Source organism: Saccopteryx bilineata, chromosome 1 (assembly GCF_036850765.1).
Source record: "Saccopteryx bilineata isolate mSacBil1 chromosome 1, mSacBil1_pri_phased_curated, whole genome shotgun sequence".
NCBI classification, from domain to species: domain Eukaryota; kingdom Metazoa; phylum Chordata; class Mammalia; order Chiroptera; family Emballonuridae; genus Saccopteryx; species Saccopteryx bilineata.
The window spans coordinates 118,214,897-118,233,754 of NC_089490.1; the positions used below are offsets into that span (position 1 = coordinate 118,214,897).

The following is an 18,858-nucleotide window of genomic DNA, read 5'->3' on the forward strand; positions in this document are numbered from 1 at the left end:
TATGTTTTTTGTTATTGTTTGTTTTTGCAACCCATTGTGTTTTGTTTTGGTTTTGATTTTAATTGAATTTAAAGTCCTTTAGAAAGAATATGCACTCATTAATTTTCCATTTTTTCCAGTACTCCCTATTATTATTGTTGGCCTGCTGCCTTCTTAAATGCGGCTACATCACCTACCTGATCATAAAGCATCCAACTATATAATTTCTGAATTAAAGGTTATTTAATCAATACAAGAAAATTATAACTTGAAGTATTCAAGTCCTTTACAGTTTCTAAAATTCATTTCTTCTTATGATTTTTTTTTACAGAAGCTACTAAAGACAAATTGGCAGACCAGAAGAATTCTTTCAGTGTATAAATACCTGTTGCCTTCCTCTGAATCCTGCCCTCTGTATAAAGAGGATTGACTGCGATGTAAGTCAACTTGCTCAGTAGATAAGTTGAGCATTTTTGTTCTGTATTATTTAGTGCAATATATGTTTTCAAAATGGCAAAAACAATTTATAGAATCATATTGCAATTATTTTAAGAAAAAAGTAATTCAAACTATGTGCTCCATTTGATGCACTGTGACTAATTGAGATCACATTAGCCTCATCAGATGATTTGTTGATTTAGAAACACACTATACATCAGTTCAGTGAAAAAATAATAATAAAGATACTTTTCACTGAATTGATTTCTTGATTTATTTAAAATGATTGCTTTGGTGGCTCCATGCAGGCTGTGTTTCATTTCATGCTTATTTAGATTATGTGCATACCCATGTCTAGTAAACTAATACATTATTAGCTTCAACATCTCCATTTTGATTCAATTTAAAATTCACTGATGCTCATGTGTCAGTGTGCCATATAATATATTTTGTGGTTTTACTAATCTTTGAAAGTCTGTTCTGGTATTGCCACACTTACAATCTCTTCTCTTCTTAAGCCTTGGTCAGCCACCCTTTTCTGACTTAGTCATCCTTTCTCCTCTGTTCTCCATGAGCTTTATTATTCTCCTTCAAAAAAGTCCAAACACAGAAGGATCTAATAGAGAGAAAGATTGAAAGTGAGCTTTAGAAATGAAGAAATTAAACTATCATGCATGTACAATGAATGTTACTTAATTAACATTGTAAGACAAAAAAATTCAATAATTAGGAGAAACACCAGATCATTATTAGTATGAATATAAAAGTTTTACTAAAAATTTAATACTATCACTTTTATAACTTTGCTGTTACAAAGATACCCTACAAACTTTGCTAATATGCAGCATAAACATAATTTGAAAAATAACAAAATAAGGCATCAATCCTATAATCTGGAATCTGTATGTTTATTTGTACAAAAATGGAAATCATCACTAACTTTTTAAAATTGTGTAACTTTTTAATCATTAGCAGTGAATCTGATTGAAGATATATGCATTTCAAAGACATAGTATCTTAAAGTATAGAAAGCAATATGGATCACTGAGTGCAGATGTTGGTTTTTGTTTATGCTTTCTTGGTTTATTGTTGTTGTTTAAGGGGTAGACAATTTTTTCAATAAAAATTACATATAAGTTTTAGCTTGTGCATTTGGGAAAGTGGGGTGCTAGCTCTAACAGGTAGCTGCTGTGAGTATCCAGGTGAGCTGGTCAGACCCGGAATCACCACTCCAGAAATCACCATCCTAGTGATATTATTGGCACCACCCTCCCTTGAGGCAACCTACAGCCATTGGCACTTTCCCTCTGACTGGGAAGTGCTCCAAGTGGAACCACTTCTTTGCCCACTTGCTTTAACTGGCTGTATCTGGTACAAGGCTGCTTCAGCTGTGCATTCAACAATGAACAGGACAGATGTCACGGGTGATGCTCTCACCTACAGAACATTTTGGTCCGTACTCTGGTCCTGCTAAACAGCAAGGACGTCAGAAAGGACATATATCATACATGAAGGTACAGTAAATGTAGTAAATTTAACACTAAGAGCCCACATCTGGTTGGCCGTCAGAGGACCCGTACTGGAAGAAGCCTCTATGAGTATTGTAAAATCTTCAGACAGTCCTGTCAGCCAAGGGTTCCTCTGAAAATCCACCAGGAGGACAACAATATGAGTGCAGAGAGTGGCACCCCTGCTCCCATCTCAGTAAATACCAGATATTGAACTACACCTCCTAAACATGATGAATGTGTAAAAGCCTTCACTCCAAGTCCCGTCCTCACTGACTACCAGATAGCCCATACTGGGGAAAATCCCTCTGAATGCAATGCCTTCACTCAGAGTAAGACTCTTTTCCAACATCAAGCACATCACACATGAGAAACCTGACATTTGTAATGAGGGTGGGAAAGCTTTCTGTTCTGATGGAAACTTTATTAACCATCAGAGAATCCATTCAGGGAAGAAGCTTATGGGTTTAATGAACATGATGAGGCCTTCAGTAAGGATAAATGTCTATTTGGCATCAGAACCTCCACAGAGGAACAAGTACATAAAACATAGGCAGTGTGGGAAGGCCTTCAATCAGAACTCTCATCCTGTCAACTATGAGCAAATTCATAGCAGGGAACATCTTTTGAATGCAGTCTGGAAAGGCATTCCATTTGAGTAAATGTCTTACTTTATATCACAGACCTCACACAAACAAAAAGCCCTATAAATGTGGAAAATATGCCCTCAAGACTCACATCCTATTATGTATCAGAGAATTCACACTGGTGAGATCCTATTAATGTAATGAGTACGGAAAGATCTTTGGTCATAAAACCAATCTTACGGTACATCAGAGAACCCATCGGGGAAGAAAACTTAAAAAGTCATTGACCGTGGGAAAATCATTAGTGACAGTTCACAGCTTATCATATGTCAAAGAGTTCACACTAGAGAGAAGCTCCGAGTGCAGTGAGTGTGGGAAAGCTAACAGTCAACATTTTTACTAGAATCCCCATCAGTGAATTACACTGGGGAGAAGCATGCAGGCCTAGCTCAGTCCATTTCTTCAAGCATGGCTCTCCAAAATGGAAGGCAAAGATCATAAGTTAGAGTTAAGCTTTTTTTTGTAAGAAGACTTCTCACCTTTGTCTGTCCTTGAAACCACTAATTACAATGGACAATTTTCTCTTTCCCTTAAGGACACTAAGGGATGGACCAGGGGAGAGAATAAGAATAGCTTAGTGCAATCTTTCACTAATCCTGGGAAAGTAAGGACCATGCATTTCATTTACTAATATGTTTCTTCAAAAAAAAATTTAAAATCTATTTCATGAGTGTGTACTTCTCAAGAACAGAGGTCATATCTTTCTTCTTTATTGAAGTTCTTCCAACTCACTCTTTACATAAAATCATCCTCCAAGATTCTGATTCATTGTTTCTTTTCTTTTGTTTATGGCCCTCCCAATCCACTTTTAACTTCTACTCTAATCCAACTTCTCCTGTTTGCTTTTTTCTACCTAGAATACCTTTCCTTCTACCTACTTTACCTACTTGCTAACCTACGTCTCTCACAATCTTCAAATTCTGCTCATCACTAAAGAACTTTCTTCTTCAAATGCTTCTTTTTTTAAGTAAACATTTTCTTTTTTTAATTTATTGGGAAGACATTGTTTGTAAAACCATACAGGTTTCAAGTGTACATCTCAATATAACATAACGTAAATACATACCAGGTTGTGTACCCCTTGTTAGTTCAACTGTGATAAATTGCCTTGTAAATTATTTTCAACTTAATATATGAGTATACATTCGTACAAACTTTTTGTAGGCTCTTTGAGAGTGAATATGGTGTCTCTGTTAGCATATAATGGTTTATGCATACTACTTGTTGAATATATAATATTTTTGTATGACTCTTAAAAATATACTGCACATGAAAACTGAAATATGAAACAATGAAAGCAAAATAGCTATGAGTAATAGAACTAAGAAAAGGAACAAAGCATTGCACTCAGGTTTTATTTGCCCTTTGTCTCTTCTCTGGATTTGGTATGCCTCAAAGAGACCCCCCCCTCCAAGAATTAAATGAGTAATATTTGAAATCCACTGATTCTAGAATCATTTTGGCCTAATACAGGATTTTCAAATTCAATACCTTGACAGAAGGTCATATGCCCTCTGATTGACTAATTCTTGCAGCAAGAACTCATTACTTACCAAACAGCTTCAGCCGTTTACTATGAAACTCAAATTGATTCAGTTAAGCAAGGGTTTCTGTTTGCTACAGGATTAGGTGAAATTTGTATTGATAAGTTAAGAGATAGATCCTTTCCTTGCAGCTTCTACTGATTTCAGACTTCTCATAAATAATAATATTGAAACTGAGCCTTCATTATGTATTGATGTAATATTTTAACTGAATTGACAAATTGAGAGCACCGAGTTCTTGTACTTTCTTTAGTATTGATTGTACTCTTCACTGTCAACATGAACTCTCTAAGAGTCTAAAGATACACAGCCTTTTACCACTCATACAGTTTTAAGAACATCAAAGGAAAATAAGCAATAAGGAAAGTATAATGGAAAGTAGTTAATATTATAAAGCTGAAAATGGAAATGCAAAGTGTAATTGAAAGACATAAAGAGAGAAAATATGTGTTGTCCTATTATTTGTAAAGGTAAGAAAAACAGTCATTAATAAAAAGGGGAGAAGAATGCATTAATTTTTTGACCTACCTACTTAGTCCCAGACACTTTAAAAGTTATTTTACACCCATGTATCTGTTGCAAAAGTGTGTGAGGTAAAGGATGTTATCCTCACTTAACAGTGAAATACAAACATTTTAGTAACTTGTCTAATGTCTGACAGCTAATAAGTTACAGGGTCCAAATTTGAACTCATTCAGGGCTCTCTTAACTCTATATGCATGATTCTTCTGTATGATACAGAGCAGAAATAACTAAAAAGAAATAAATTTTTAATACAACAATTTTTTTTAGATATTAGCTAACTAGCATAAGCACAATACCTACATACTACTTAGTTTATTTAAATCCCCAACATATCACCACTGTTCAATGAGAAAAAAATGTAGTTGAAGATTTATGATCTGACAAAGAAGCTGGTTTTTCAGTTTCCAAGTAAAGGCTTTGGTTTGGTAAGACCAAAGTTGTTTCTGTCTTTTATGTATATAAATAAGTGTCTTTTTTTCAAAGTGTAAAAATTATTCATATGTGTTATATTTTCTCAAATAACAAATTCTGCAAGGGGCCATGATTTCCAGGAAAGTGTTCTTTTTGCTTTATTTTGCTCACCATTTTTCTCTTCTCTTCTTATAGGCATGTTCATATTTTACATCTAATGCTTTGCCACTAAAGATTACTTTCATCAATGCTAATACAATGGGCAAAAATATCGGCGTAATTTTTAAGGTACAGTAACTCCTAAATCATCAAATTGATTACAGTGGTAAAAATACTGACTTATTGATTACAGTGGTAAAAATACAGAGGAAAATACTGTAGCTATTTTCCTTTGGCAACAGCAGAGAAGATTCCAGTTGTTTTTTATTTTACATTTTTACAAAATTATAGTACATGCCAAACTATGACTGGCAATAAATCAAACATTACTGGCTTAAAGCCAGTGAACCTTCAGCGTAAAACTTAAGAAAATATGTTTCAAAAACCAAAATTATGCAATGGCTTTTGAGTAGCATAGATAATGAAATGTGTGGTCAGCCCTGATGGGAGAGAGCTTCCTTTTGGCCTAAATACTAGAATCTAAATTAGCTGCAACTCAAATGATATAAATTAAATTAAAATAAAATTATTATCTGCAAGCCCTTGTTTATTTTAGCAATTTGGATTCTTTTCTTCTTATTAAATAAAACCTAAACATGGGCCAAATCAGGCTTTATCATGAATCCCTTGAGAAAACAGAATAAAAGGTTATAGACAGGTAGGGAAAAAAGGATAAAAAAGAAACTATTAAAAAAAGGGTAAGGATTTGCCAATCATCCAGCTAGTTTAATCGATTATTCAGCCAAACCAGACAACAAAGTCTTAGAGTAATATTTTTGGTAAAGTCTGACTATTCTTGTGGATAATGATTAGAACACATACTTTTCCTTTAAACTATGTAACCTCAAACAATAATGGTCCAAAGACACTACATATTTGCTAAAATAATTTTTTTTTAAACTGGAATCTCATTTTGGCATAATTTTTTGTGTGTAATTTAGAAAACATTCTCGAAATAAAAATCTTTACTAGTTTAAAAGTATAGAATTATTCTTTCTCTTTGGACACATTCCGTGTCTTTTACCACTGCTAGAAAATCTCCTCTTTATCATTTTTTATTTTTATCAAAGTTCACTTACTCTGAATACTTTTCAATTGCTTTCATAATAAGAAGAGTTAGTGATTCAAAATCTAAAATGTGTTCTATTTATCCTCCGAGTCAGGAAGCTCTTGGTAGTCTAACTGTATATCAGTGCATAAGTTTATGGCATACCAAATACTGTTTCACTTAGCTCTATCTTGGTTGAGTTGGAAATTTGGATAAACATTCAGTGAACTCTCTTCACTCAACTTTGAGTTTACGGCATTGTACATGGGTAATAAATTAAAAGATTATTATTAGGAAACAACATTTCAAGCGGATTCTAATTTGATGGCTGAAGCTTCTATAATCACTTAAAGAAAAGTTCTCATTTTCGTTGATCTTCTATCTGAAACACAAGGTACTCTGAATACTAATAAAACAATTGAAATCACTTTAAGTCAGGGTGAAAATTTATTCAAGGAAAGAAATGACATATGCCATATTTGAAAGCTTTTAATGGAATTCAAAGAGAAACCCAGAGTCTATAATTTTGTTTTTAACAGGCTGAAGATAATCTTCGTCAGGATATGCTTGTTCTGCAGATCATTCAATTGATGGACAATATTTGGCTTCAGGAGGGCCTGGATATGCAAATGATCATTTATAGATGTCTATCCACAGGAAAAGGCCAAGGTCAGTGTAGATTAAATAGTGGATTGACTTACATTATTTAACTCATACCCTCACTGGTAAAATGCCACCAACCTTCCCAAAGATCTCACTGTAGACTATAGATTTTAAAATTCAAAGAATGATACACATTCTTTTTTTTAAAAAAGAATTATTTTCAAAAACAATAAGTGAAAACAATTTACATAAAGCATAATGTCTTTTTAGTTTTATTATTTTTTTTTTTTGCATTTTTCTGAAGCTGGAAATGGGGATAGACAGTCAGACAGACTCCCGCATGCGTCCAAACAGGATCCACCCGGCACGCCCACTAGGGGGCGACGCTCTGCCCCTCCGGGGTGTCGCTCTGTTGCAACCAGAGCCACTCTAGCACCTGGGGCAGAGGCCAAGGAGCCATCCCCAGCGCCCAGGCCATCTTTGCTCCAATAGAGCCTCGGCTGTAGGAGGGGAAGAGAGAGACAGAGAGGAAGGAGAGGGGGAGGGATGGAGAAGCAGATGGGCGCTTCTCCTGTGTGCCCTGGCCGGGAATCAAACCCGGGACTCCTGCACGCCAGGCCGACGCTCTACCACTGAGCCAACTGGCCAGGGCTAATGTCTTTTTAGTTTTAATTAGAACCTTGACAATCCAAATGTTAACTGTGATATTATTTTGTGTATCTTTTAGAATTATTTAATTAATAGCTAACTCCTATTTTTTTCCCCAAGATTATAATGGAAAAGCCTACTCTTTCAAAAAAATACAATTGTTGCTTATTGACACAAAATTTACAAAGTTGAAAATATTATAAATACTCTATATACATTATAAACCTGTACTTAATTTCTAAAAGACTTCTGAGTACAGTATAAATAATATTAATAGTCAACTGGGACCATATATGCAAATTTTGAACATACCTCAGCATTTCTTTTTCTTTATAAAATTTAAGACATTATTATGGAAATATAGCTATACTTATACAAATTACCAATGAAAATAATGTCAGTAGTCCACCCAAATTATTACCAAAACATCAGAGGTAAAAGTTGTATTTAATTACAATCATGCTAAGCTGAAGAAATAATAATTAAGCCATCTTAAAATCTTTTTTAAATGTGGCCAGTGCCACTTAGAATTTCATTAAAGTAATTGGTATGAATTATAGCAGAAACCTCTGTATAAATAAAAGGATAAAAAAATTCATAGAACTAGAAAAGTCCCAGAGCCACGTAGTCATTTTTTTTTTATTCAAAGCCAAGCTACAATTTAAACCCATCACCACAAAAGAAAGCCTATCACTGCCTGCTCCTCCATTTCCTGACATCTCACCACTAGGCTCAGTATCCCAGCTAACTGGGATTTGAGATTATAAATTAAGCATGGAAGCACCTCCTAGTTACTTAACTTGCCACTGTAACTTCACTGTGACTCTGTTGTCATACTACCCAATTGTTTTGATTCTTATAATAGAGTTCTTGCTTCTATGCCAGGTGTTCTATTCCTGAATCCCTTTCAAAGCTCTAGTTCCTAAAAGAGTCTTTCATCATTGATACTCTGGGATCATTATTCCTTGAGTTTGACTCTCTCTTTTCTCACGTGAACTAATTATTTCATAGCCTAATAATTTGAAAGTGTGAGAATAAAACTAGAGCCAAGCTGAGCCTTATGATGTCACATGGATCACCTTTTCTTTAGAATTGAATACATCACTAACCTCAGTGGAATTTTTCAGTTCCATCTACACATTTCTCAGTTTATAATCATAGAATGTAACAGAGGGTTAATCTTTTGAAGTTAATAAAATGATACAGCAAAAAGTGACTGTAGACTTGCCTGAAGTTGCAGGTGTCATAAGTCAAACAAGTTATCCTTCTCCCATCTACCAACAATCTTCTATAGTTGTAAATTTTCAGATGGCATTATATTAGCAAATTATTTCTTCAAGAAAAGTAGAGGTTCTGGTCATTTTTCTCAGTAGTAGAGTGTCTGCCTGACATGTGACTGTCCCAGGTTTGATTCCTGGTTAGGGCACACAGGAGAAGCACCCATCTGCTTCTTCACCCTTCTCCTTCCTTCTTCTCTCTTCCTCTTTCTCTCTCCCTCTCTCTTTCCCTCCCACAGCCATGGCTCAATTGGTTGGAGTGAGTTGGCCTCAGGCACTGAGGATACGTCTGTGGCCTAAGCCTCAGGCACTAAAAAAAATGGTTTGTTTGCTGAGCAATAGAGCAGCAGCCCCAGATGGGCAGGGCATCACCCCCTAGTGCACTTGCCGGGTGGGTCCCGGTCCAGGTGCATGTGGGAGTCTGCTGCTCTGCCTCCCTTCTCACTAGAATAAAAATAAAATAAAAAAATAAAAGAAAGAGATGATTAAAGCAAATGTCATTTTTAATGAGATTCTGAGGCTTAATGGCTATCTTACTCTTCTTGAGAAATGTCACAGGGTAAGGTAGGGAATAGTAAAATGAGCTAGACAGAGCTGTGGTCCTTAAGGAAAGTGTACACTAGGCCAGAAGTTTATATGACTTTATCAATATTATTGTAGATTATAATTCTCATTACTAATTTGTATATAATGGCCTAGAAGCTTTAGAAGAAACTATTAGGGCGAATAAAAATTCCCTATTATTTATTTTACTTCCAGCTCTCCTAATTTCATTAACATAAGAATTACTTAAGAGAATTGGAGTAGCAGATATAACAAGTACCCACTTGGGTACTAAGTCCAACCAGCCCTGAACTGGGGGTAGGGATGGGGGTGCACAAGTCTTGGTGATTGAAAAAGCTGCTCTCATTTTTCTTATGCACCTGAGAGCCACCGCCTTTTATGATGCCACCTTGAAAGTTCTGTTCCTAGGAACCTTGCTGCTTGAAGTATGACCCCCATGGAGCAGTGACAGTAACACCACCTGGGGACTGACTAGATATACAGAATTTTAAGCCCCACTTCTTCTTACTGAATCAGAACCTATATTTTCACAAGATCCGCAAGTGATATATATGTACATTAAAATCTGAGAAATGCTACATTAGAGGATTATAAGAATGGAACCACACATATTACTCAATTTGCACAGAATCATGTTCAAAGTATTTAAAAGGTGTATGATGTGTACTAGCTTAATGTAATTTATGGCTTTAATTAATAGACAGAATTTAGCCATCATGATTGTTATCAATTTGGTACAAGGTTTTCTGAGTAGTCAGTAATGTGAAGGTTATGATAAATGACTTGGGATTTAACAAAGATGAACTCCCTGAAGACAAATGTGGTCTGAAAAGTAACTGATCTTGCTATAGCATAATATGCAAGGGGCACAATAATCTAAGTCCTGATTTTGCACCTTGTCAGATGTGAGGTTGCAGTGATACAATGGAGAATCAGATAGAGAAAATTTTTCTTTCAGAAGTGTTGCATGAAAGAATTAGAAATATAAGGAGGGACATTTTCAGGATAAAAAAAAAGAATTGTTTCTTTCTAGAATAAATCTGTTATTATTAAATGTAAGGCTTTACATTTGCTATCTTATTAATAAATGTGAAAAACCTACACAAGAGCCTAATACTGTTGAAGGAGGAGGGAGAGCTCCCATGATATTAAGGATGTGCCCAAGACCTAGCATTTATCACTAGGTCTTATCATTTGTTTCTCTCTTTCTCTCTTTCTCTCTCTCTCTCTTTCTCTCTCTCTTTTGATATGCAAGTTTTATAGGCCGTATTTGCAGCATTCAATTCCCACACCCAATCTTAAGTTCCATTCTGATCCAGCCATATGGCTGCCTAATGCATATAACTGGGTTATTGGATATAGAGAGATTAAGGTGACAGTCAGCTACTACTGGCCAAATCCAGCACAGAGAAATGTTTCATTTATCATCACTGTCACCTATTTGTTTGTTGTTGTTTACTTTTAATGTTTTAAGGTAGATCACAAAATAGTCATTTTAAAAACTCAACCATCTCTCTCTTTGTATAATTTGTGTCCCTTGTTCCTACGGGAATTTGAGTTTGCAACTCCTGCAATTGTCAAAATGGTAGAACACATAAATTCTACACTTTAATTTCTTTCAATGATTTTATTTACAGAACTGTACATGAGAGGTTGTTTTGTGAACATTAGTCCTGGGAGAGTTTTAATACTGTGTTTAAACTGCTGTTCTGAACAGAATAAAAATCAGTGGATTTGAAAATATTTACACTTCAATAACCTTGTGAACACAGCAAAAGAGAAACCTTTGATGGATCATGGCCAGTGGGGCAAAGGTTCTGTTGAAATTCAATCAATATATGCTCCCTTTAAGAAAACATTGGCATAGTTTCTCTTTAAAGCTGACTGGGAAGGAAGGGGCAGGTGACTCTCTGCATGTTCACTGCAGAGTTATTGGCTTCACTCCTAGAAAATGAACATTTAACAGTGATGCTTTTATTAACCCGAACACTGATTTTTATAATATATTTTAAATATTTGTTATGGAGATTGTTTTGGTTTGCTTACCAAACTTTTTTTTCCAAGTCTGTAATTCTTAAGCTGTAAATGAATGCACAACCATATATTAATTAACTTACTACTCTATTGACTCCGTGGGGTCTCTTTGAGACCTCTACATTGGCTCTCTACTGTACTTCTAGAAAAAAAAAATATATGAAAGCTGTTTCTGACACATCCGATCCTAACACAACAAGTAGCTGCACTACTCGTCAGGATTTGGGAAAAATTAGAGAGGAGGCCATCTAGATAAGATGATTTCCCTCAGAAAAGATTTGGAAAAGAAAAGGGTAATCCAAGTAGTACTGGCAACCCTTGTCATAGAGATGTGTTTCCTAAGTATCCTTCATCCTGTAAAGAAAGAATGACTTCCATGATCTCTTTTTTAACAACCAGGATTGGTGCAGATGGTGCCCCACGCTGTGACCCTAAACAAAGATCCATCGTCACTCTGGACTGATAGGATCGCTAAGGGAAAATACGATCAGAAAGTGGTTCAGTCAGCACAAGCACTTAAAGGCAGATTATGAAAAAGTGTGTCCTGCTGGAGCTAATTTTACATAACGTACCTAAATAAGAATATGCTCTGGTTCATTCAGTAATCTGGTTTATGACAAAGTAAATCCTCAAGTTCTAATTCAGTCAGTAAGCTAGTAATAAAGACTAAGTTTAAATAATATAGTATCTAGATAAAAATATCTGTGTGGGTGAAATTCTGGGCTGTCAATAAAGGTTCTCTTTGCTCAGCTGGCCCCTTGTCTTACCTAAATTGATGCTTCTTGACCTACTTCCTTCAAGTCACCTGTGCCTACTTGTTCACAACCTCTAATTTCTATAAATCACTCTTTCCTTTGCAATACATTTCTTCTGTTGAGCTCTACTGTTTCATGCCTTATTCTTTCAATGTTTGGAAAATGCCTAATAAAGTTTTAATTAATTTATATCTCAGTACTTTACAAAACATACAGTTTATTTGACTGCAAACATTTCTTCCCACTTTACTTCATCCTGGCATCCAACTTGCAGTGTACAGTGGTGCAAGTTCTGTACCAGGACTCTGGACTAAAAGAAGGAGTTGGTAAGAGCCGGGCCTTGTTCCACTTATCAAGACATGAACTGGTACATCTGGGTTTCCCCACAGGCAAAAGCACCTTTATAATAAATCACACAAATATGCAATGTGGGCCAGCATTTGACTTACTCAGAACTATCCTGAGCACTACAATGCACTCATTCTAAGAAACCCCTCAGTCCTAGGCGAACTGGGATGATTGGTCAATCTATTAGCATGAGCCATGATAGAGAGACCCAAGAGTTCACCTATTCCAGACTTCTGTGAGATTGGACTGGAACAAAATATAGGCTTTGGGAGGCCAAGAAACAAATAATTAGATGTTATCTTGATATTTAACCATTCTCCTAATTGTAATGAGTTTTGCACAAATCTCTGGTTATATTGTTTTAGGTATTTCCACACAACATTTGCTCTTCACAGCCACAGTGTGAAAAAAAACATACTTTATCTTCACTTCGTAAGTGAAGAAAATCTAGACAGACAAATTAAATGACTTGCCCGGACACCTAGGATACCTGAAACTAAGGTGTCCTGGCATGTAGTTCACTAACATAGATTCCCAGTCCAACAAGTCAGCCACACCACTTGAGGAGGCTGATAACCCCGGCTCAACCAATCACTCATTGTTATACCAAGGGTACTCATGGTTGCATCACTGATGAAAGTGATGCATACACAGGAGACCATTTTGAAAACAAAGAGTAATTTTGGTAAGACATCTCTGTTCATTAAAGAAACACAAGCTCCAGTTGACTCAGCAGCAATCTGTTTCCACCCACACAGCATTCATTAATATATACTGTACCAAAACACTTAGACATCAACTGGATGACCTATTTGCAAGGATAAACATAAAATATTACAGATATCTCAACATAGCTTTTTCTGTGTTACAATTCAAGTATTTAAAAAGTTCATATTTTAGGGCCCTGGCTGGTTGGCTCAGCGGTAGAGTGTCAGCTAGGCGTGTTGAAGTCCTAGGTTCGATTCCCAGTCATGGCACACAGGAGAAGCAACCATCTGCTTCTCTACCTCTTTCTGTTCCCCTTCCTCTGTCTCTCTTTCTCTCTCTTCCTCTCTCTCTCTCTCTCTCTGTTCTCTTCCTGCAGCATGGCTCGAATGGTCGAGCAAGTTGGCCCTGGGTGCTGAAGATGGCTCCATCGCCTCACTAAAATAGCTCGGTTGTTGAGCAATACAGCAGTTTCCCCAGATTGGCAGAGCATCGCTCAGTAGAAGCTTGCAGGGTAGATCCTGGTTGGGACATATGCAGGAGTCTGTCTTTCTACCTCCCAACCTCTCATTTAATAATAAAAAAATAAAATAAAAGTTGGTCTTTTAAATTCTCTGAGGATAAGCAATATTAGGCTATATATTGTTCCTTCTTTTACCTTGAAAAAAATCATTCTGTATTGTATATGTGAGACAGCAAAAAAAGCCACACCAGAAATTATCTCTAGAAACTCTGAAAATTAGCGCCAAAAGAATGAGAGATATTTTCCCAATTTCAATGAAAATATTTATCGATTAGCCTAAGGAACAGATTACTTCATGTTCTTATATAACGCATCAAGAACCAGCTATTTAATCATGCCATTCTCTCAACTGAAATGTAGAAGTGGTACTACTTTTTTTTTTTAAGATTTTACAGAGAGAGGATGGGAGGGGGAGTGAGATGTATCAACTCATAGTTACTTCACTTTAGTTGTTTATTGGTTGCTTGTCATATGTGCCTTGACCAGGCAAGCCCAGGGTTTTAAAGCTGTGATCTCAGGCCTCCAGATCCTTGCTTTATCCACTGCGCCACCACAGACCAGGCTAGAAGTGGTTCTTGACTATGTAACTTTGCTTTCATCATAATTTTTACCATTAGCTCTGATGCAAATGTATTTTCTCATTTTTATATGTGTGTTATGTTTTCATTATTGTTTTTAGGCCCTGAGGAACTTTTTTTATTCCTGTGCTGGTTGGTGTGTCATAACATTTATCCTGGGAGTCTGTGACCGTCACAATGACAATAGCATGCTGACAGAAGCAGGCCGCATGTTTCATATCAACTTTGGAAAATTTTTATGTCATGAACAAAAATTTGGAGGGATAAAAAAATCAGTGCACAAATAATTTTTATTACAGTATTAAATAATATCCTAGAGTGATATATAACGTCATAGAAACTTAGCAGATGACTTGCTCCCCATCTCTCAAACCCCTGAAGATTACATAACCATGAACATGTATCTAATAAACTAAAGGAAAGTTTTTATTTTTCAATAGATTGTTAATGGAAAAATTAGGTTTGTTAAAATAGTTAGTGGACTAAATTGTCCCTCGCCCATGAGATACTAATCCTGTTCTAGTTCAAATTATCTGAAATAGAATATTTTTGTTTTTCTTATTAACCTTGAATAGATAATGAAGCATAAGTTTATGGTCTTAATACATGTGGTATGTTGCTCATAGCAATCACCACCCCTGGTCTACTTATACAACTAGCATACTTGCCGATCTGAATCATTCATGAATCATTCTACGTTTATTTAGTGAGCACCTACCAATGGAGAATCTGGGTCCACAACATTAAACAAGGCATATACAAACCCTGATTTCAGATGTGAGGGCGATCTGGCTATGACATCTGTCACCCCATTGATCGCCAGGGTTGATTCGGCTGATCTGGCTGGCTAGGAGGGTGTCCCCTTCCTCCCTCACCACTCCATGTGCGTCCCTCCCAAACCCTGATTTCTTTCTACTAGAGATGACAAGTATTAAACAAGCTAACATGCAAATAAATAACAATAGGAAATAAGGAGTTTAATTTCTTATTAAGAAACTGGAGCTGAGAAATGGGATAGAAAGTGACTGAGGCAGGGGTGCTCTCTTAAAGAGGCCTCTTAGAAGAGGTGAGAGACAGCTCTGTAGGGAGTGGTAACTTTGTGCAGATCCATGAAAAGAAAAGAGAGCAAAACTCTCTTTTAGTTTTGGAAATAAACATGGCTTGTTTCACTGACAACAAGACAGCCTGGGGTCTGGAGGTGGGATAGAGAGGAGCAGGTAACAGGAGTAAAGGTGAAGAGTTTAGTGGAAGTCAGAACAAGTAGGGCACTAAGGATATGGTATGGAGGTTGGCTTTTATTTTGAGTCCAGGAGCAAACCATCAAAGAACTTCAATGGAGTTCACAGCAATCTCCTGCTGTCCAGTGAAGAAATGAGACCTATTAGGATGCTACGGCAATATGGCAAGACTTTAAGGGTAAAAAAGTGGTGAAAACTGACAGATTCAGAATATATTCTGGAGTGAACTACAGAACGTGCTGATTGATTGGGCATTGTCAGTGATTTGTGAGCTGGGAGAGGAGACCCAAGTGGGTTAGAGGAAGAAAAGAAAATGTTCTAGCATGAATCCTGGAGTTCTGATCTTACCAAATAATTATATCATTTACTGAAATGAAAAAGACTATTGGATGAATAGGTTTTAGTTTAACTTACTTTTTTATAAAGTTGGAGGCAAAGAAACCAGAAATGTAAAACTAAAGGTCTCTTGTTTTAAAAAGACACATCATATAAAAGTAGAAATGGGGTCAGATCATTCCAGAGACTAATTAGTCATTTTAGCTAAGAACAGCCTCTCAATAGAAGAAATAAATAATGTCTCCTGCAATATAAAGTGATAAACTTCCTCCAGATGGCCATAATCTGGTATTAAAATGCCAAGATAAACTGTATAATATGTATCTTTGGGGGAAAAAACTGATTTTTTTGCTAGGCTGTTGCCCTTTTATATCACTTACATCACCATTCTAGAATATCTCACACTAAGCATCTCTGTGATTCTGTTTAGAAAATGTCTGCAAACATAGGGCTCTTCTCACGAGTCAGCCCAGCAACACTCTCATTTGGAGTCCTGCACTGGTGTCCCTGATCCATTTCTCTGAGTTCCATTTTCTAGAAATCTGGGAAGTCCATCTCCATGCTTAGACCAAATCTGTGGTCCCTGCAGACTTTCTAACTTTGAAAAAAGAAAAAGAAAAAATCACATTTCTGTAATGAATGTAAAGGGTTCCACCTCCTGTACATAAGCAAACAACCCTTCCTTATTGGTTTTAAATTACAAAATTAGATAAAGAGGATTTATACCAGCAGATTCAATCACTGAAAGATTCATTAACACATTTGTTAATGATTCTGGAAACATTTGGCTAACCCCTGCAATGAAAATACTAATTTCACCAACTTTCAGAAACATATTTGTTTTTATTCTAAAGTATTGCTAAATTATTATTTTTATTTATTTTCTATCACAAAAATTCACATTAAGGTAGTTAAATTATGCATACACAATTTTTCAAAGTTTTCTGTAATTTTTCATTATTTAAAAGATAATCCTAACCTGACCAGGCAGTGGCGCAGTGGCTAGAGCGTCAGACTGGGATGCAGAGGACCCAGGTTCGAGACCTCGAGGTTGCCAGCTTGAGCGTGGGCTCATCTGGTTTGAGCAAAGTTCACCATCTCGAACCCAAGGTCACTGGCTCGAACAAGGGATTACTCGGTCTGCTGAAGGCCCGCAGTCAAGGCACATATGAGAAAGCAATCAATGAACAACTAAGGTGTCGTAACGAAAAATTGATGATTGATGCTTCTCATCTCTTTTCATTCCTATCTATCTGTCCGTCCCTATCTATCCCTCTCTCTGACTCTCTGTCTCTATAAAATAAAGAAAAAAAAAGAAAAGAAAAAAAAAGTCCTGTAGTAAACTCTAAATTTCAACTCAGTTTTTTGATAATGACTCTCTAACTGAGAAAAAAATAAGCAAGGTCTTTATTGGTGATGTTTATTGCTCTCCGAGCTCATTGTTTCATACTTTTCATTCTTCAGATTCTACTTCCACAGTCTATATGATCTTTTGCTTTGGTAATACTAGACTTCCATGAAGGTTTTCTTGCAGCTTTCTTTCTAGATAATTTTAGAGGCTGTATGAGCAGTGATTATGGTTAGATACCTTGGCAATGGGCTTTTTTATAAATTTTATACTAACATGGGCTAATGATGTGACTACCTTGAACAAATAACTTCTATGTGCCTCAGCTTAATCATTTATAAAACAGATTTGTTTTGAAAATTAAATTAATTGATATTTGTGAATTGCTTAGAAGAGTGCCTAGCACTGAGGACTATAAATGTTTTCTATAATTAATTATAATGTAAGTATTCCAAATGAATTGGCAAGAAAAGAAAATGCACCTCTAGGTGACAATGTTTTCCTTTGTTTACAATGATCTAAATATCTGATGTTTAGTGCTTTTTAAAGTATGTGCTTTGAAAGTAAAAAATTGAATTATTAGTCCCTTAAATTCTCTGACTTTTAGGCTTGTTGACTGACAAACAGATTGCCTGTCAGGTCCATTTCTACTGTAACATATTTCACCAAGTCATCCTTGACTTAAGTTATAATTTTAGACATAAGCAGAGATGTGCTAGACTAGCTTTAACTGCCTATTGTGTGTATTACTTCTCAACTCCACATTCAATGACACCACATTGGTAGCCTGAACTCAGCCATAGTGGAAATATATACATAATGGAAATTGGCAAATATCACAAATCATAGCTTTTTTTTAAGTGAGATAGTTATTAAATATTTACCATCATACAATAGGACATAAATCCACTTAAAACAGATGAAAAATTATTCTAGAACTGAATAAGATACAATTAAACTCTATTATTTTCCTATTAAAATATAATATTTATACCAGCATGATCAAAATATTACAGTATTTTTTGCTCTGTAACACACACTTTTCCCCCCAGAAGTGAAGGGGAAATGCCCGGGCATCTTCTGGAGCAAAAAATATGGTATTTTATTAAATATTTTAACACATCATTTGGTTCAGAATTTTTTTTTCTTATTTTTCTCCTTAAAATCCTAGGTGTGTCTTATGGTCAGGTGCATCTTATGGAGCAAAAAATATGGTATATACCTGTCTTCCTACAACATGGTTTATATCTTTTCCAATTTTATATCAATAAGTCACCAATCACCCAATGCAATTAATCTCAGAAGTTTTATCCTAATATTAGTCATAAAAATTCCTTGTATCTATGATCATTTTGGTATTTTTAATAGTTCATTACTACTGATTTAAAGATATTTAATGTTTAATTTCTAGTTTGATTACTATATTATAATCTAAATATTCTCAATTTAAAACCATCTTTGAAAAACAAAAGTCCCTTAGCAGATTAAAAGATTAGTTTTTGTTTTATTCCAATCATCCAGGTTTAGTGCAATATTCATAATGATCTAAATGCTATATGGAATTTAATGATCTTCTCCATTCTTTAATTACTATCTTAGTGTTCTTTGAAATTAAAATTAATAGGTTTATTATTCATATGAT

At 35.6% G+C, this 18,858-nt stretch overlaps 1 protein-coding gene across 1 annotated transcript in view; it reads left to right on the forward strand.

Moving 5' to 3' along the window:
* The window catches only part of PIK3C2G (phosphatidylinositol-4-phosphate 3-kinase catalytic subunit type 2 gamma), a 352,443-nt gene that overhangs the window by 208,604 nt on the left and 124,981 nt on the right, over positions 1–18,858 (forward strand). The window contains 6 exon segments of the mRNA XM_066252620.1: positions 325–416; positions 5,248–5,340; positions 6,799–6,928; positions 11,785–11,819; positions 11,821–11,922; positions 14,396–14,569. Coding sequence (XP_066108717.1) covers positions 325–416; positions 5,248–5,340; positions 6,799–6,928; positions 11,785–11,819; positions 11,821–11,922; positions 14,396–14,569 — 626 coding nt within the window.